General features: G+C 36.2%; 2 protein-coding genes across 5 annotated transcripts in view; one reads left to right on the top strand and one right to left on the bottom strand.

Moving 5' to 3' along the window:
• LOC125650585 (long-chain fatty acid transport protein 2-like) overlaps positions 1-5,565 on the top strand; it is a 37,101-nt gene extending 31,536 nt beyond the window's left edge. For both annotated transcript variants that reach the window (XM_056139261.1, XM_056139260.1), the window contains exon 11: positions 3,465-5,565. In XM_056139261.1, the coding sequence (XP_055995236.1) occupies positions 3,465-3,778 (314 nt within the window). In that variant the 3' untranslated portion in view covers positions 3,779-5,565. The remainder of the gene's footprint in view (positions 1-3,464) is intronic.
• Positions 5,566-10,999: 5,434 nt separating this feature from the next.
• The window catches only part of LOC125650586 (DAZ-associated protein 1-like), a 30,576-nt gene continuing 20,764 nt past the window's right edge, over positions 11,000-20,811 (bottom strand). The window contains exons 8-13 of one of the 3 annotated variants that reach the window (XM_048878995.2): positions 19,284-19,553; positions 18,054-18,171; positions 15,287-15,538; positions 12,990-13,139; positions 12,815-12,886; positions 11,000-11,996 (exon numbers count right to left, since the gene is read on the bottom strand). In XM_048878995.2, coding sequence (XP_048734952.1) covers positions 11,839-11,996; positions 12,815-12,886; positions 12,990-13,139; positions 15,287-15,538; positions 18,054-18,171; positions 19,284-19,553 — 1,020 coding nt within the window. In that variant the 3' untranslated portion in view covers positions 11,000-11,838. The remainder of the gene's footprint in view (positions 11,997-12,814; positions 12,887-12,989; positions 13,140-15,286; positions 15,539-18,053; positions 18,172-19,283; positions 19,554-20,811) is intronic. The other 2 variants (XM_048878996.2, XM_048878997.2) reach the window with 2 other exon arrangements.

The following is a 20,811-nucleotide window of genomic DNA, read 5'->3' as shown; positions in this document are numbered from 1 at the left end:
TAACTTTTCAAAAACTTAAACTGGACTATTTCTTTTGATCCAAGGTATGTAGGGATTTGATATTTCACAATATAGATGTCTTGTGACAAGACCTTTCATATGGTACCAAAACATTTGACCTCGTAACTTTGGACTTTCTTTGACCTACTTTTCAAAAAGTAACTTTGGCAATATCTTTGGAACCAAGGGGAATTGGTTTTTGATATTTCATGTTTTGATGCCTCATGACCAGTCCTTTCATATGGTACGAAAACATTTGACCTAGTGACCTTGGACTTTGACCTACTGAGACTGCATGCTAAACATTACACAAACTACTTGATCTTGGACATGTAGGGAATGTGTATTACTATGCTTGTTGAAAAAGAAAACTAGAAAAGAAACATGATCTTAATTATCTCAGCATTGAAGCACAGGGAATCATCACAAATTGACCCTCTATTCTATATTCACACAAGGGGGGTGGGGGTGTGATCCAAAATCCTAAAAATCGCTACCTCAAATTTTCATTCATTTCCTTTGGGCTCAGATGATTTGGCTCAGGTGAGCTTTTATGATCAAAGCTTTCCTTTGTCTTTTTTTTTTACCTCGTTGTTGTCATTGTAAAGTTTTAACATTTTCATCTTCTCCAGAACCATTTGGCACAAATCATCCTTGGGTGAAGGAGATTCCAGTTTGTTCAAATGAAGGGCAACACCCTTCTCCAAGGGTATAGATATAATAGCGAAAATACACTCATCAAATTTTAAAAATCTTCTCCAGAACCAGATGGCCAATTTCAATCAAACTTGGTACAAATCATCCTTTGGTGAAGTTTGTTCAAATGAAGGATCATATCCCCTTCAAATGGGGATAATTTAAAAAATGCAAAAATAGGTTAGGGTCATTTAAGAACCGCTGGGCCAGAAAAGTTGAAATTCATGTAGAAGCTTCCTGACAGTGCAGATTCATGTTTGTTAAAATGGCCTCCGGGAGGTAGGGTGGGGCCACAATAGGGAATCAATTTTTTAAATGCAAGTATATAGGAAAAACCTTGAAAATATCCTCTTAATTTAAATTTTTTAAAAATTATCTAAACACATTTTATTGAGAAACTCGGATTGGGCAACATAATTATATAGCCTATTTAGGCCCTCTCCTCTTTGAAAGAACTACTGGGCCAGACAAGTTCAAATTCACATGAAAGCTTTCTGAGATAGTGTAGATTCAAGTTTGTTGAAATCATGGTCCCTGGGGGTATGTTGGGGCCACAATAGGCGATCAAGTTTTACATGCGAATGTATAGGGAAAATCTTCTCAAGAACCACTGGTCCTGTTAAGTTCAAATTTATGTGGAAGCTTCTTGATATTGTGCAGATTTAAGCTTGTTCAAATTATGGCTCCCGGATGTAGGTTGGGGCCACAATAGGGTATCAAGTTTTCCATGTGAATATATAGGGAAAATCTTTAAATATGGGCTCAGGTGAGCAATGTGGCCCATGGGCATATCATTATATTTATGGATGTTAAATCTTACAATCCAGGTCTCAATTGATCAGGTAAAGATTATTACTTACTTATCCTCTTCGTCCCCGGTGGGTAAAGATTATAGTTTGTAAAAATACCGAATATCTATTTGCATTAGCAACATATATGAAGAGACAATGCATTTTTCTAAGGTTTTAAATTACAGGAACTTTTCCTCAAAATGGAAGGATTACTCTCATCAGTCAATTTTGATCAAGTTAACTAGTGTAAAGCAAATTGAATTGACCAAAGAAAATGTGTCTTTCATTTTTGGTGTGATTGAAGCATCTCCAGGATAAGTCTTTAAGAGGAATATTAATTGGGAAATTTATGACCTTGCCACCCTTATGGGCGAGGCCAATTATGCTAAAAAAAGGCCATATTTTCAGTGAAAATGTATCAAATCTTGGAAAAATTTAAACTTCTTCTCTACTCTCATTTATATTTCAGAAAAACTATATGCACGATTATAAGCTCTCTACCTAAATTGTGAAATTCATGTCTCCTGGGTTAGTGGTTCAGGCCCCAAGATGGGACCAATATGGCCATATAGTGAAAATGTATTAAGTCTTAGAAAATCTTCTCTACTCCCATATACCGTATAAGCAGAATTTTTAGCAAGGATTTAATTTTGGCATTGTTAGTGAGTTATAAGATCGCTAAAATTGAATATTGCTAACAATTTATTCCATATCGGAGGTAATAGTTATCTTTCCTGGAATTATAAATTCGAGAAAATTAGTTCTCACTAAATATATATTTGTGTCTTGATCGCTAAAATTTCCACTTAATATACGGTATATTTGAGAAAAACTAAATGCATGACTACGATGTTCATGCATTGTCAGATACCCACGGCTGATTTCGTCTTCTGCTCACGAAATCAGCCGTGGGTATCTGACGACGATGTTAATGAAGCTCTCTACTAAATTGTGAAATTCATAGCTCCTGGGTCATGGGTTCAGGCCCTTGGGCAGGGCCAATACATGTATGTCCACATAATAAAAATGTATAAAAAAAATTCTTCTCTACTTTCAGTCATGGGAGATAAACTAAATGCATGGTCATGGTGTCCGTAATGTCCTCTTTTTAAATTGTAAAATTCTTGGGTAAGGGGTGGGGGAGGGGGGGATGTCAAAATGATTTATATATTCTTCAAAGTTTCATTTTTCCTTCTTCTGTAAGTTAATAGGAATTGTATGCATATTTTGAAAGATCATAAACATGTGCATAAAGGACTATATATTGAGGCTTGAATTACAAATATGAGACTCCCTGTATGGGCTATGATACTCAGATGACCGTTAAGGCCTGTGGGCCTCTTGTTTTGTTATGAATACAGGTATTGCCCCTGAAATTTTGTCACAACATCCCTCTCAGAGAAATACATAATCAGTTCACATTTCAACTTGATTGGTGCACTGTGACCTACTTTAGGGTTAAAAGTAGGTCAAATAGTTTTCTGGACTTTTTAAACTCATCATATTGGATACAGTTATTGCACCGACATCTTGTCACAACTCCCTCCCAGAGAAATACATAATCAGTTCACATGTCAGATAGATTGGTGCATCATGACCAACTTTTTATATTTGGGAGTGATTGATATCAGTCCAGAGTGCATAATGTGCTTACAGGTCCAATGGGCATATGTTGGACCATTTGTGGTAGTCTTGTTTGCTGAGTTCTGGCCCCTTGGACATAAGAAATAAGGATTTATATGGCTTTTGACATATCATTCAAACAGAATATTACTCTATAGGCCTCTGTTTTTTTCTTCAAAATTTGGGGAATTGTTCAGGGGGTGTTTGTATGTTCCTCTATAATGTGAAATGTTTTTCTCATTTTTGTGTAATCAGTGTGCCTAAGCACAAGCAAACATGTAATCCATGTTGAATTGATGTGATTAAAGGAAGTGAAAGTATAAAAATTGATGTTACATGAATTTATATATATAGGTACGGATGGTCGAGCTGGAATGGCAGGAATACTACTGAAGGAGAATGTCGAGTTTCACACAGACCTGTTACCTAAGATCTACCACCACTGTGAAGAGAACCTCCCAATTTATGCCAGGCCACTGTTCCTCCGAATCATCAAAGAAATGCCGTTGACCACCACCCACAAACAGAAGAAGACTGATTATGTTAAGGAAGGTTTTAATCCTGCAATCATAAAGGATCCACTGTTTCGTGTTTCTTCCGAAACAAAAACCTACATTCCACTCACCACAGAAAACGTTGGCCAGTTTTTGGCCAAATCTCGTTTGTGAAGGAGAAAATCAGAATTTTTCAGTATGAAATCACTAGTAATTTTTGTAAGACTTTAATGCGAAGGAGAGGGAGAGAGATTATATGTAATTTGAGGTGAAGATTGTGTGATTTTACATAATTAAGATGAAGCAACAGCAATATTTTTTAGATGAGTATGTTGCTATTTACTGCAAGTAGAATGTATGTATAAGGTTTTTTTAAATTAGGTCACCTGAATCAACTTGGAAATGGTCTGCGTCTGTCATAGTCTGTTAACAATTGAAATTTTTAACTTCTTCTTGATAACTACCATCCCAATTCTTTTCAAATTTGGTATAAATTATCCTTAGAACAAGGGGGACATAAATTGTAATTTGAGGAAAACTGCACCCCTGGGGCCTTAGTGGCAGGGCAAAAACTGCCAGAAATTGACCAATTTTCAAAATCTTCTCTAGAACCATACATGTGTTATAGGCTAAATGCATGTGATGTAGAGCAGGAAGACCTGTACCAAAATTGTAAATTTCATGATCCCCAGGGTAGGGGATCTGACCCCAGGGCTGGGCCAAACTTGGTATATAGTGTTTTTGTGTAGAACACTGGAATAGCATCTTCTTTAGTGCTACTGATAATAATTTAAAATTGAAACTAAATGGAAATTTAAAAAGTCCTTTACCAAAATTGTAAATTTGATGATCCCAGGGGAAGGGGTTTTGGCATCAGAATGGGGCCAAAATAGTCAGTTATTAAATGTTTGGACAATAGGGATTTTTAATTTCTTCATAATAACTACTATTCCAATTTTTTTCAAATTTAACACATAGATTATGTAAAGCCTTTCATCAGTGTATAAATTTTAAGAACACATCCTGTTTTATACTGTTGCTAAACATTAGAATTTAGCTTAGATATATTCAGACAGGAATTTTTTTTCTAGATTTCATAACCCTTGGGAGTAGAGATACTTTTAACTAGTACTCAGGTGACTAATAAGGCCTGTGGGCCTCTTGTAATTCCTTGGGACTAGTGATACTTTTAACTAGTACTGAGGTAACGGATAAGGCCCTTGAGCCTCTTGTAATTATTTGATATTTACTGTAAGGCCTGTTGGTCTCTTGTAATTATTTGATATTTACTATAAGGCCTGTTGGTAATCATAAGCAACTTAAATCAATGACATGGAACTTTTTCTGATTCATTTTATTTTTAATTTGACATGATAGTGTTATAATACTGTTGATTCTATACAATGAGAGCTATTAACTGTTATCCCTGTTACATTTTTTTAATTTAAGAACTAACAAGTTTAAAAATGAACTGGGTTGGTCAGATGATCTAATCACAGAGGGGTTGAAGTAGTCGGTGATTTTGATCCTGTACCAATTCTATTTAAATTTCCTATTAGTCTAGTGGTAAGTCTTGCCTAATTGGCAACTTGTCAAAAATCATGCAATAAGTCTTTAACAAGCAAAGGGTATTGTGTGATGGGTCAGACAATCAGCCACTTCTCTACAGGGTAGGTGACTGGTAGGATTAAGTGCCTTCAATCGATCATGACTGCTCTGATTGTGGGTATCGGCAGGTACTTGGAGTTTGAATGGTGCTTTAGTTCAAGTGTTTGAAAAATGATTTACGCAAACCTGTGTTGAATTGACATTATAATTTTTATTCTTCGGTTGTTCATGTGAGGATTTTCCTGTGTACACCATAGTTTGTGATTTTAGCGTGATGATAAAATATTGTGATTTATTGGTATACATGTATTATTTTATATATAATTTATATAAAGATCATTATGAAAAATGTTGCAGTTTAGTTTTGATTTTTAATACATGAACATACATTTTGTATGTCACACAGTAGAAGTTGTGGATATAAGACATCAGAGTATATACAAGTACAGCTTTTAGTAAACTCGGGTGATCCAGTCTGCATTAGCGGTTAACTCGGGTGATCCAGTCTGCATTAGCGGTTAACTCGGGTGATCCAGTCTGCATTAGCGGTTAACTCGGGTGATCCAGTCTGCATTAGCGGTTAACTCGGGTGATCCAGTCTGCATTAGCGGTTAACTCGGGTGATCCAGTCTGCATTAGCGGTTAACTCGGGTGATCCAGTCTGCATTAGCGGTTAACTCGGGTGATCCAGTCTGCATTAGCGGTTAACTCGGGTGATCCAGTCTGCATTAGCGGTTAACTCGGGTGATCCAGTCTGCATTAGCGGTTAACTCGGGTGATCCAGTCTGCATTAGCGGTTAACTCGGGTGATCCAGTCTGCATTAGCGGTTAACTCGGGTGATCCAGTCTGCATTAGCGGTTAACTCGGGTGATCCAGTCTGCATTAGCGGTTAACTCGGGTGATCCAGTCTGCATTAGCGGTTAACTCGGGTGATCCAGTCTGCATTAGCGGTTAACTCGGGTGATCCAGTCTGCATTAGCGGTTAACTCGGGTGATCCAGTCTGCATTAGCGGTTAACTCGGGTGATCCAGTCTGCATTATTAGCGGTTAACTCGGGTGATCCAGTCTGCATTATTAGCGGTTAACTCGGGTGATCCAGTCTGCATTATTAGCGGTTAACTCGGGTGATCCAGTCTGCATTATTAGCGGTTAACTCGGGTGATCCAGTCTGCATTAGCGGTTAACTCAGGTGATCCAGTCTGCATTAGCGGTTAACTCAGGTGATCCAGTCTGCATTAGCGGTTAACTCGGGTGATCCAGTCTGCATTAGCGGTTAACTCGGGTGATCCAGTCTGCATTAGCGGTTAACTCGGGTGATCCAGTCTGCATTAGCGGTTAACTCGGGTGATCCAGTCTGCATTAGCGGTTAACTCAGGTGATCCAGTCTGCATTAGCGGTTAACTCGGGTGATCCAGTCTGCATTAGCGGTTAACTCGGGTGATCCAGTCTGCATTAGCGGTTAACTCGGGTGATCCAGTCTGCATTAGCGGTTAACTCGGGTGATCCAGTCTGCATTAGCGGTTAACTCGGGTGATCCAGTCTGCATTAGCGGTTAACTCGGGTGATCCAGTGTCCTTCATCCATTGTGAACATTTTTAACTTCTTGATAATTACCTATCCAATTCTTTTCAAATTTGGTATTAAGCATCTTTTGGCCAAGGGAGACATGAAACTGGACTCCTACTTTCCTGGGCGGAGTTTTACAAAAGGTCGTAAATTTTGTCATGGACGTAGATGTAGGCTCTATGACTGATTTTATGTGTGCGGAAGCTCCGTTTTACGAAAGGGCGTAAGTGCATTCATAAATGTAGTATCAGTCGTAGGTTTTGAAGTATCTTACGACTAGAATTCTTGAAAATCTTATATTTTTGAGAAAAAGGACAGTATATTTTGACTTATGTACATTCAAAACATGTACACTTTTCTACACAAATTGTAGTAAAATTACCCAAATCATTGCAATATTGCAGGAATGATCTATTATCGTGCGGTAGACCAATTTGCACTTTGTTTTATTGGTTTAAGATCCTTATATATATAACATGCATGTAATTTAAAAATGTTTAACTTTCTCCTTAAATTATTTCTTTTTGTAGCATTTTTTTCCTCATTCAATTGCTTTCCTGTTTTTGGAACACTTTGAAGATAGAACAAGATATGAATGATAAGGATCATGTCGAAATTAATAATAAATTTGGTACATTTCTTATAATTCCCCTCAATTCATTTGATCTTTTCATGCAGTTTTAAGTTGCGTGTAGATCTTCGTCAGCCTCAAAGCACCCGTACATTTTCTTGTAATTGTCCACGTAATCGTATGATATACAACTTTGAGTATTAAACACAAAAAACTCGCAAGTTACGATTACGTCAAGGTTTATGCATAAGTTTGAGTTAACGACCTTTAGTAAAACTTGGCCCTGGGGTGTTTAGGGTGAGGCAAAAACTTTTTAAAATTTACCCAATTTCAAAGATCTTTCTTTACAACCACATGTGTAAAAAAAAAAACAACTAAAAAACTACATGCATATAATGATGTAATTAAAGCAGGAATTAGGCCTCTACCAAAATTTTATGATCTTTGAGTAGAGGTCCTGGCTCTATGGTGAGGTCAAAGAACAAAGTACGATTGTATACATAAAAAGGCTCAAAATTTTTCTCTCTATAAAATGTGTCTGGAATTAACCTTAAATCAGCGTTTTAAGAAAATATATATGCCAGATATACTATGTCAACAAAATCAGAATGATATTCCTAATTGGATAGCATTAAGACATCATGAATAAGACATTTCCCGCCTTTTTTTCAAAATAAGCCTGAAAACTGTCAAATGTCGTACAGATTATTGCTCAGGAAAAGATGTGCGCATTTATCGAGCAAAATGAAAATGATGTATATTGTGTATTATTTTTTAAGGTGAAAAACATACTTGAATATGAATTTGCTTGAAACATGCACTGTATGTTTTCTGAAAGAAAAACCACCTAAATTTGTGGATATTTTTATTGAAAATGGCTTTTTTGCAATTTTTTGCACTTGATATACGAAAAAACTTCATGATATCAAAATTGAGAGTTTAAAAGGACATATTAGGAGTAATGTAAATTTCTAAAATTTTACATAATTTTCAAGGTCTGGTCTTCCAATTTAAAATGCAACTTAAAAAAGTGGGGGTTGGAAATCAAATTTATTAATTATTGGCGAAAATACTGAATTTTTATACAAAATTTCGAGTAAATTGTTTAAAACTTTTTTAAGAATCGGTGTTCTGTTTGAAAAAATATATCAACCAAGTTAATAAATTACAACATTTAAATGACTTCCAAGTCTCAACTACCTGTATCATAAATTATAAAACTGAAATACATGTATAGGGGTATGAAAATAGACGATACATTGGAAGAAACGGAAACTGTAATATCATGCAGAATTAGAACTTTTTGATTAGTGAATCATTCCACCACAAAATATAGTCCCTGTCAAAATTTGAATTGACACAAAATATTTCAACTGGATAGGGTTCAGCAATAGATGTGTAATATTTTTGCACCAATGGGATCAGTATTGAACCAGTGAAAATAACTTAGTTGTAGCATCTTGCGCAATTGTACTCAAAAGCTCAGGAGCCAACTTCCTTAAATGTTATTGACACCAAATTGAAACTAAATGAATATTTAAAATGATCAGGTAGTCCTTTACCAAAATTTAAATTTCATGATCCCAAGAGTAGGGAAAATTTTGGTATCTGGGTAGGGCCAAAATGGTTGGTGATTAAAATGTTTAACAATTGCACATTTCAACTTTTTGATAACTTCCATTCAAATTTTTTTCCAAACAAGAGGAATTGTGAGCAATGTTCACTAAGAATACACCCCGCTTACCCAAATCTCCCAAAGGTGTTGTTAATAGGTATAAATTACCTCTTTCCTGAGTGTAAAAATATGGTATATGTATGCCTTTGTAGAAGAAAATGGAAGATATAGTCCGAACACAAATCCATGGCATAAACCTATAATTTTGACCTTGAGATCATAGGTCAAGGTCATATAGAGGTCATGAAGGTACCCGACACATTGTCTCATGGTGATACACTCATGTGTCAAATATGGTATGCCTATGTCAAAGAACAAAGAAATTATGGCCTGGACACGAATCCATTGTAAAAAAAACCTTGAATTTTGACCTTGAGGTCAAGGTCATGAAGGTACTCGACACATCGACTCATGGTGATCCACCTGTGTGCCAAATATGGTATGCCTAAGTCAAAGAAGTTATGGCTCGGACACGAATCTGCACAGACAGACGGACATAGTGATTCCTATACCCCCCTGAACTTCGTTCGGGGCGTATAATAAATTGTAAACTTCAGTGCTGTTTCACGAGAAGTTTTGTCAAGACACAGCAATAGACATACAGTGAAGAAATCTTGAAATACAATGTTTGCATATTAATACGACTTTGTAATTCTTGAGATTTCTCAAGAATTACCTCATGTCCATTCCCTCGTAAAACTTGGGGTCATAGTGTGAGCAAACTTGAATATTGATTTGACAAAATGTTGGTTCCCAAAATGATTTTCAAAGAATTTTTCTAGAGTTAAAATTCTCTCTTGCCCGAAGGGTCCTGGTGTGATCAGACTGGAATCTACACTATTTGAGAATGCTTGTATATCAATTTCATTAAAAAATACTACTCTCGATTTTCTTGGAATCCATGCATATATATCCCCCCCCCCCCCCCCCCCCCCAAGTAAATTTTAACTCCCAATTATGACATAGCCTTGTCCTTAGTTTGAACAAATCGGAGTCTTCATTATATATGTATGTCTTCGTGCAAGATTTGTTATTTCCAATACTTTTTTTTTTTTTTAAAAACACCAATGTAATGTTCTCAATCACCTCTTCCTTGACCAGTAACCCTGGTTCTGGGAGCATTGCGTACCAACACGTCTCCTACTGAACCAAGCCGTCTACATAATATTCTACGCGAATAATCACAGGTTATCAGTTTATTTATGAATAATCACAGGTTATCAGTTTATGTTCAAGAATAATCTGGTCCCATAAGCAAGAGCCAGATCACAGATTCAAACTCCATTTTGTCACAGGTAGTAAAGAGAGATAAAGATAGTGACAAATCAAGGAATAAGAAGTATGAAATGGTGCAAAACAAGTCACTCACCATTGATACAAATTATGTACAGCAAGTAATCCTCAGGTCCCGAAACCTTTGGTCCCATCTTGGTACACATGTACATGCATGTCAGATAAATGTCAAATATATCATAAAATTGCTTCCAGAGATCATCAAATTGTAGTACATTTTGGGGGACTATTTCTCTTTCCTCACCAGAATTCCACTGATGACATACATGCACCCCTGCCTAACATCTCCCCTCAAACTTTCAAAATTCTTTTTTTCAATCAAATAAGATCTTTGTTTTGATATCCCCTATTTTTACTTGTACTGAAAGGTCATCAGCTGTATGTGAAGTACCACAAATTTAGACCTAGGTTTAGCACTCGGGGCCATAGCAGTCAGGGTTCTTTATAATGTGCCAATGGCTTCCACGAGACCTGTTTTTAAGGTCATACCCAAAAGACTTGTGCCTCTCACATCTAAAGGCTGAGCCTTTGATGAAGGATTAATCACTATCTATGTTTATGTCTTAGGTTTGATGCAGCCATGGCATAAATAGGGAGTGAACTTACAATCTCCCCAATTCTGAAGCGAACGCTCTGACCACTGCGACTAGTAAATACTGCATAAAGACTTGCACTCAAAGCAAAATTTGCAAAATTTTTATTCACAGTTGAAAGTTGTGAAATCTAGTTCATCAAAAACATAAACTTTGATTTCTTATGAACATATTCTAAGAAGCCTTCACAAAGAGAAGATACGTGTATTAGCTGCCTAATTCGACTTACTTAAAATAACGATGAGATGTATTACTTACAACTGACTGAATAATGAGAAATATGCCCAACCCGAGGTCTTTGTGAAGGGACAGACCTTGTGAGGTCCAATCCTGCTCTAAGACTAAGAGTAAGCATGTTCTCCAATACTCGGCCATAACCTTCTTATTACATACTTTTCACATTCTATGTATACCTTATTCAATGTGCACATTCATTTACATTTTCAGTAGCAAATGAAGTGTTTACATTAATTATCATTTGTAACCAGATGTAACATTACAATTGGGTTTGAACAGATGTGACATAACAATTGAGGTAAAGCAGTACCTGGGCAATTACAGTGCGAGCTTTTACAGCTCTGTAAAAGCTCTAGTACACTCTATAAGATCTAGTGAAAATACTATCAAAATGTGCTTTACATTAATAAAATATCTTTTAGTATATAGCATTTCTTTACGACCAATATTAAAAGACATGACAATTAACATTAAAAACAGCACTTTGAATACAAGAGCATTTTATGAAAAACACAAAAATAATTCACATGATTACGTCATCGTTCATTTTGAAGGAAGTGAAATAGCAATAATGACTGACATTTTAAAAGTCATCAACAGGGAACTACATGGTGATTGAGAAATCCCTGGACAAAATGCTGTGCAAAATACAGCTTAAAATGATCTCCTATGCTCCGAAACCAAAGCACTTTATCTTCTATATGGGTGATAGCCCTGTGTTGAAGGAACAGAGGCCCTTTGGTATCCCCCACCTGGCTGGGCTGCATATCCTCCCAGCCCATCTCCTTGACCTCCATATGCTGCAGCTGGCTGAGGTGCTGCACCAAAACCTGGTGGCTCACCATACCCTGGAAATAAAAAAAAAAAAAATCCAGCTGAACATAACAAACTTGCACATTTGTATTTTCTGTTTTCAACCTCTGAAACAAGAGTACTGTAAAAAGTACAACATACGCCAGTTGGACCTGTAAGCACATTATGCACACTGAATTGATAAAAAATCTGGAAAACTGTTTGACCTGCTTTTAATCCTAAAGAAGGTCATGGTGCACCAATCCAGCTGAAATGCAAACTGAACTTGTGTTCCTTCGAAAGGAAGCTTGTGATTAAATTTCAGGGCAATATCTGGATTCGTAACGAAAACAATGTTTTCTACTAATTGATATGACCTTGACCTTTGACCTAGAGAAACAATAGGCATCCTCCGCTTGGCATAAGGTGTATGTGTACCAAGTTTGACGGTCCTAGCCCCAAAGGTTCAGTCTGTATCTTGTCTACAAGGTTTCCCTACTAAATGATACTACGACCTTAACCTTTAACCTTGAAGATCAAAAGGTGTCCTCCACTTGGCATGAGGAGTATGTGTACAAAGTTTGACGGTCCTAGCCCCAATAGTTTGGTCTGTTTTCTGCCTACAAGGTTTTCCTATTAACTGATACTACGACTTTGACCATTCATTGACCTTGACACGATGGGCATCTTCCTCTCATCAAATGTACCAAGTTGTAGATCCTTGACGTTAAGATTCATTTTCTACACAAGGTTCGGACAGACGGACAATGCAATACAGTAATACGTCCCCTCTTTGCTGGGCGCATAAAAATTGTGGGCATGTGGCAGGCAATGAAAAAAACTGACGCTTCATGCTGGATACAACTAGGCTTACCCGGAGCAGCAGTGGGTGGGGCTGCTGGAGGTTGGGCATAAGGGTCAGGGACTCCCATGGGGACTTGTGCTCCTGCAAAGAACATCTTACCTATTATCTCCTGTGTCTAACTGCACCAGTTTTGCTAAAATGACACTTCACAAAGTGATCAAAATTAAAGAAAAAACCCTGTTACCTGGTGCTGCGGGAGGCTGCACTGTTTGGGCATATGGGTCAGGAACTGTAGGGGCAGGTGTCTGAGATGCTCCATATGGGTTATAACTATTGTATCCAGTCTGTGCAGTAGTAGGAGCAGCAGGTTGAGCAGGGTCAGCAACTGCTACATCTAGAAGTTTCAAATACGTGTTGTGTAGTCATTGATGTACAGGTAAGCTTTGTAAATTCATTCAAACCAATGTGGACACTATTCTCCTACTAAGAGATCTTGAGAGCCCCCTTTAATTTTAGAGTTAATAGGGATCCTGAAAAGGTAACTTCAACCAAAGACACGGGCTGTTGACATAAAACATACTAAGATTTTGACTTTAATATAGTCACAAATAAGACTTTGCACAGGGGTAAGACTTGCCTAAAGTACATGTACTATGTCTAAAGAATGTCTTTACCTGTAACATAAAAGCATACTGAGCGATGTCTTAGCTAAAGTCATGCTTATGTACATGAAAATAATATTACATAAGGTTGAGTAATATTTGCACGTAACATTAAAAAAAAAAAATACTGGTGTACTATTGTTTACATAGTGAAATTGGATATTTTTGACATATGTTCTAAATATGTGAACAAACTGGAATGCAGCATCCATATCATAGTTGCAAGGTTTGTAATACGAAACAGTTTGTGAGAAATGTGGTGGGTCACAAACCCTTGACTTGGGAAGATGGTCATCGTATTAACATTTAACTTTCCCCCACCATACAAAATCTTATGACAGTTTGTACAACACATCATTTTTATTAAAGGACACAACACATGTCTCTAAACTTTTTCATTTTTTCAGCAAAATAAATTATTTTAATGAAATATTTTGTGTAGTTTTTTAGTTTGAAAGTGATGAAATTCAAATCTTGCAATATGCATATTTACATTTGATATTTTACGCGCCATTATGTGTGATCTCATATACATGTACATCCTTGGGTTTGAAAACATGTTAAGACATACCCAGGTATGGATATATCGAAGCTAAGCACTGTTAGGCCTACAGCATATACATTCTGTTCTGGTCTTCAAATTCAATCCACACTCGGATCAACTGACCTTCACCTTGTAACAACATATAACATGTGCTCCCAGTTTCTACCAACTTGTAAATTTACAAAAAATTTAATGATACTAAATAACTGAACTTTTAATTATGAAAATATTGTAATTCCTAACTTTAAATTGAACGCAGTATTAAGTCTTCCCCGGAAGACATGTGTCGCCTGCTAGTTCATTCTATATGTAATATATCACGTATAATGTTGAAAAAGTAAATTATTGAAATGGTTTTTGTCACTAAACAGGAAGTTGATAAGCGACAGATTCGAAAATGTCTTACACAATACAATTGGCCACACTGATGCTCTGTGCCAAATATCAGGGAGTTGCCCCATGTGGTTCTTGAGAAAATTGTGACAGAAATTTTTTTGCTGTAAAAAATTCTAAGTCCCGGCAAACAGGAAGTTGATAAGCGACAGATTCGAAAATGTCTTACACAATACAGTTGGCCACAGTGATGCTCTGTGCCAAATATCAGGAAGTTGCCCCATGTGGTTCTTGAGAAAACTGTGACAGAATTTTTTTGTGACGACGACGCCAGATAGTGATCCCTATATGTTGCCACTGCGTAACGCAGGCGACACAATTATAAATTATGCTTAATTTTTGTTTTCAATGAACTTCGAGTACAGTATTACGCCATGTTCCCACTTCCTAACGACATGCAGATCACAATTCAAAAATAATGATAAGATTTCTTTATTAGATATATGCAACAAGTGCTATCATATCCTATATAGTAAGAAGAAGTAAAAATGTAAATGGGTATAAAATGTTGAAATTTTGTTTTATCGCTGCAACAAAATGTTTTAATTATTTTCATGTTTAAAACATGAAATAACTTCTTTAAATTGGGTGGGGGAAACAAACATATTTTTAAATATGGCCTTACAGTAAATTGCATTTAATCAAGATCGCCTTGCATATGTGACTAAAACTGATGTTTGTAAAACAAGGGTTTTCAGAAGACAATGTAGCTTACTGGGAAACGTGACGCTACTTACATTATTCTCCTTGGCTCAAAAGATAAAGCCAAGGTTAAAGTTTCTGAAAAGTAGATTAAGGTAATGGTCACTAGGTCAAAAGTATTGGTACAAAGTGAAAAACATGAGTAATCTATACGTGCAATTTTCCTGGGGCCAAAATGGGTCTGAAGTTATAAGGTAAAACATGCAATCTGAAGGTATAAAAGTGTTTGAATGTATCTACTGTAATGAGAACTGTATGATTGTGTCCCAGGAGCTGAAGTGTATCCAGGTGTGGCGGGGGCAGCAGCAGCAGGGGGCTGTCCATATGGGCCATAATTGGACAGGGCTGGTTGCTGGGTGGGGGGCTGAGCAGCTGTAGGTTGTGGTGTCACTGGTGTGCTTGTTGTGGCACCCCACTGTGAGTATGCAGTGGTGGGGGGTTGACCGTAACCAGGCTGTGGTGCTGCATAAGCAGAGTATGTCTGCTGTGTATCTGCAATGAAATGGGTTTGATATTGTGTCGAGATTAAAACCACAGCAAACTGACATGTATTCAGTTTAAGGAAGATAGAACACTTAGAACTTTAAAGAGGATGTCATTTCCTGTACAAGCCTGGTTCCAATTTTTAAAAATACATTGGGTAATATTTACATTTCCAATGCTTTTGCATTCAATACCAACTGTAACAATAGCCAATTCCTAATGAATGTCATGCAGATGTGAACAATGTGCATATGGATCTTGATGGATGTAGTACATCTATTTTAATGGCTGGGAATTCTGACAGAAATGAAAGTTGAGTCTTACATAAGAAATGAATTTTATTTTTGACAATACGTCAGGGTGTGGACTACAATGCTCCATGCCTGCGTACATTTCATGAAGCATGCTGATGTAAGTTCATACCCTGTTAATGTATTTTCAAATATGAAATTTATTTTTCATATGCATACGAGTCAGACAACAGTCATACACCGTCAGTATAATATTGAAATCAGTGAAATACACCTCAATATTTCCAACAGAATGGACAAACCTGCAGGAGGGGGCACTGCCTGTGGGGGAGCAGCAGACCGGGGTGGCCAGCCATCTGTCCCTATAAGCCAATGACTTATTTCTCAACTATGTGGAGTCCACATCATTCATTGTTCAGTAATAAAAAGGGAAACTGAATAATGGCTAAGCTGAACTTCCCTATCTAGCTGTCAGATGTCAACATTACCTTTTATAAAGTTCATATCATTGAGAGTATTGTTTAAAAGTTGCTAAATCACCTGTACAGAAGATAGTCAAAGAAGACTTGCTAAATGCAGAGAGGGACATTTAAGGTTGCATAAACAACTGTATTAAATTGGCAAAATTGCCCATTTTGTATTTCAAAGTTTTCCATAATTATCAGTTTATCAATACCTTTATATATCATGATGTTGCATTTAATGTCCTTTAAAATGTCCATGCAGCAATAAAAACATTAAAATGCATAGAAAACACTTACTACAATTTCTAAGTCTCTATAACAATTATTTTAGGGCATCTATATTTACCTTTCTTTAAAGATTTTAATTTGCTAATTTTGTTTTTAAATACATATTATGTAAATTTCTTTTAGTGTTTCTTCATGTTTGTAAAGTGCCTAGAGTGGTATTTTATCATATACAGCACAATATAAATTATCTATTATTATTAATAAGGAACCATTTAATTTGACACATAGTTTGTGCAAGTCCTCATAACGTACAGTGAAATTTCTCTAAACTGGCTGGCTCTCAGACCACCAAATAAACCCCCCAAAAAACCCTGGCCAGTTTAGAGGGATGGCCGATTTACCGAAAACTTAGCATTTAGAAACATTTTATTTCAATTTTCATTCGATATTTCTTCTTCATACCATGAATCATATAATGTAGTGTTCAAGGACTATTATTTCACTCTTGAAAATAAAACAAAATAAATGCCTAACATGATTATTTCCAACTTAAGCCGTATGGTTGCTGCAATTAATACACAAAGTGGGTACTGTTCACTTGGATCGGGTGATCTATGATCAGGGGAGATAAATCAATCTGCTAGGGGTAATTATTACACAAAATATTCTCGCTGAAATCATCTAATTTTAAATTCAAAATCTATAAAACAGAATACATTATTGGCATTCCTCTTACCTATAAAAACTCTGTTGATGTCCATCGATTATGTCTTTAACTTTGTTTTGACATTTTTGAAAATTTCACTAGTATATAAAAAGTTGTAATTTGAATATTTCTGAGGAATTCTAAGTCTATGAAAACCAAGAAAATTAATAAAAATTTTAAGTCTAATTTTTTTTTTTAGCATGCTTTATTTTGCATTCTTTTGGTTTTTGAAGTAAAATAAAACAAATCAGATACATGCAACTTACAATTCTGAAAAAAAATCCCATAAAAAGGCTGGCAATCTTGGTTGAAAATGCCTTTACACAACTAATACTATTCATTTTTAAATGATGCATTTTTTCATTGCTCACAGAAAGTTTTTGCTTGGTGTGCAGAGCTTCCTTATTTGTTTCATCTTATTCCATTGTTTATGGTTGTGTAATACTTTCCATCTAAACCTGTGCTCCATTTATGAATTGATCGGGTTTTACGAGGAAATATTTATATATCCAAAGATTTTGCCTTTAATATCTCTACCTATTGTAATGATAACCATATCCTTCTGAATGTATCCAATGCAAGTATGAATGCAGATAAAATATATTACATACTTCAAGAAGTTGTAATAAGTACAAAAATGAAATTCCTAAAAAATTTAGGGACCTGTAAATTTTCTAAGATGTTTAAAAAATGAAATATATTACCTCCTTCCCTATATTAATCTAAATAAATTTTCTTCATTGCTTTGAGTAATCATGGGAATTAATTACATTCCATACCGTAAATCGTATTCATTTTACTTATAAAAACATATTTCCTCATTTATCATCTATAACAGGTGTCATTAATGAAATACTAATGTTGTAGACAGCTACCTTGTCCAGGTGAAGCATTAGGGGGCTGTGCACTCCATCCTCCTTGCTGGTACCCAGGGGGTGACTGGTACCCTCCTTGATAACTGGGCTGTGAAAATGGAGGCTGTTGTGGTGGAACCTGTCAAAAATTACCTGAACAGTTGCATTTTTCTGCTTACTTAATGTTAAATTTATCTGCATAAACACTATACTATCCTACTGATTTACTACACACAATACAAGAATTTGTTTGCATAACAATGTTATATTTCTTGATATGTGAATGCTTGCCTATTGGAAGACTTGTTTTAAATTATTCTTTTGCACACTTAAAACAAACCTACTTGGCACCCCAAGGTCATTGTTTGAACAAAGTTCGATCTGCATTACACAAGTATGTTTGCATATATCATTTTGACAAACTGAACTTTTGTGGTTCTTGAAAAGATTTCAATTAATTTTTCCAAGTGATTTCTAACTTTACACTCCCCTAATGGTACTACCCTCTTGGCCATGAGTTAAACAAACTTGAATCTACACTACATACATGCTTGTAAATCGATCATAAGAATTTGTAGTGATTAAAAACTGTGTTGTTGTTGAAGTTTGAACATACTTTAATCTACCATATATGACAATGCTTTAGGGGCGAGATCAAAAGTTCAATATCTGACAAAAAGATAAATTCACATAGTTTTTACCAAGATCCCCCTCCCCCTTAAAAATAAAATATGATGAATGTTGAACCTAAGTAAAGACATACGATTATAAACACTCCGCCTACCTTTTCTACCGTTTATTATTTTTCTTTTCTTTTTCAACTAAAATCGATGTCAGAAAGTTATGGGAAATTTTATCCTCCCTCCCCCTCACTATTTGAATTTAGATTTTCATCCGATATCGATCTTTTGATCTTGCCCCTTGGTTCTCTTGTTCAGTGTTTTATAAGAATATCGTTAACTATCCCACCCATTTTCACTTTTTCTTAATCATCTCTACTTGGATAGGAGCACGACCCCTTATTTGAACAAACTTGACTCTCCTTTTATTAACAATTCATATTGGCCGAGAGGTCAAAAATGTGAAAAGCTTAAAGATCACAGAGAGATGGTCTTGATAACACCTCAGACCATCTTTGGTAAGAAAAGCTCACTTGAGCTTTCAACTCAGGTGTGCCAAAAACTGTCAGATAAGAATTCTTATCATCATATAAATTTTAATAATCTACTTAAAACTCATCCTGTTTATCACCTGTGGAGGTGGTCCTTGAGGAAATCCTTGGCCTGGTGGGGGCTGTTGATACCCTCCTGGTCCCTGGGGAGGAAATCCCATATTTCCCATGGGGGGTCCTGGAGGGGGTGGTCCGTGTTGTGGTGGGCCCTGGTTCCAGTTCCCTCCTTGATTCCAGCCTCCATCCATTCCATGAGGGGGTCCCATCATGTCCTGCATGCCTCCTCGGCGCCCACCGAAACCTGGTTTGTTGTCACGTCCATCTCTGGGTTCTGCACGTTTACACTCCACCTATTGTTATAAAACATCACAATGATGCACTTCCACATCAGCTAAAGTATACTAATAAATCTACAATGTATATATTTTCTTTTAACCTTAACATTTAAGCATACATTGTATTTATAACACAGAATTAGCATAACTAATCTTAGTGATCTCATCAGAATCTAATATTGCACTAAGTACATAATTGGCTTCCAACACACAATGCCCCCAAAAGTAGTCTAGTCCAATATTGTCAAACCTTTAAAATCTAAGAAATGGCATAGCCTTCATCTTGACTAAATAAGAAGGTTCTGTTTGTATACTTCAAAAGTTACTAAAAAGGCTAGATTTTGACAGGAGACCATCAAAACAGACAGACCAAAAACAGCCCTCCGATCTTTGATTACAGAGGACATAACGATCACAAAGAAACCTGATCTGAATATATACTGTGTGTATGTGGGGAAAATCTAACTCCTGAAGCCCTGTAGAAATCAATAAATATATACTGTGTGTATGTGGGGAAAATCTAACTCCTGAAGCCCTGTAGAAATCAATAAATATATACTGTGTGTATGTGGGGAAAATCTAACTCCTGAAGCCCTGTAGAAATCAATAAATATATACTGTGTGTATGTGGGGAAAATCTAACTCCTGAAGCCCTGTAGAAATCAATAAATATATACTGTGTGTATGTGGGGAAAATATAACTCCTGAAGCCCTGTAGAAATCAATGAATATATACTGTGTGTATGTGGGGAAAATATAACTCCTGAAGCCCTGTAGAAATCAATGAATATATACTGTGTGTATGTGGGGAAAATCTAACTCCTGAAGCCCTGTAGAAATCAATGAATATATACTGTGTGTTTGTGGGGAAAATCTAACTCCTGAAGCCCTGTAGAAATCAATGAATATATACTGTGTGTATGTGGGGAAAATCTAACTCCTGAAGCCCTGTAGAAATCAATACCGTATTTTGCCGAATATAATACGCACTTTTTTTAGAGAATATTTTTGTGCCAGAAAGGGGTGCGTATTATATACCACAATAGGTTTTTGACCTTTTTTTCCAGATGAAACTCGGCGATTAAGTAGTGTAATATTTCACTCAAAGACCAAGGCTTCGGATACTGTACGCCTTTTCACGTTCACCTGTTTATTAACTAGAAAATTCGACCTCAAGAAAATTACTACAGAAACGTAAAATTGCAGAAAATGTGATATATATACTTACAATATCTAAATAATTCAATTATCATGAAACAAACAGCCAATCAAA

This window comes from Ostrea edulis, chromosome 5 (genome assembly GCF_947568905.1).
Source record: "Ostrea edulis chromosome 5, xbOstEdul1.1, whole genome shotgun sequence".
In the NCBI taxonomy this organism is placed as follows: domain Eukaryota; kingdom Metazoa; phylum Mollusca; class Bivalvia; order Ostreida; family Ostreidae; genus Ostrea; species Ostrea edulis.
Note: the sequence above shows the minus strand (reverse complement) of the source record. Positions and strands in the feature narration are given on the sequence as shown.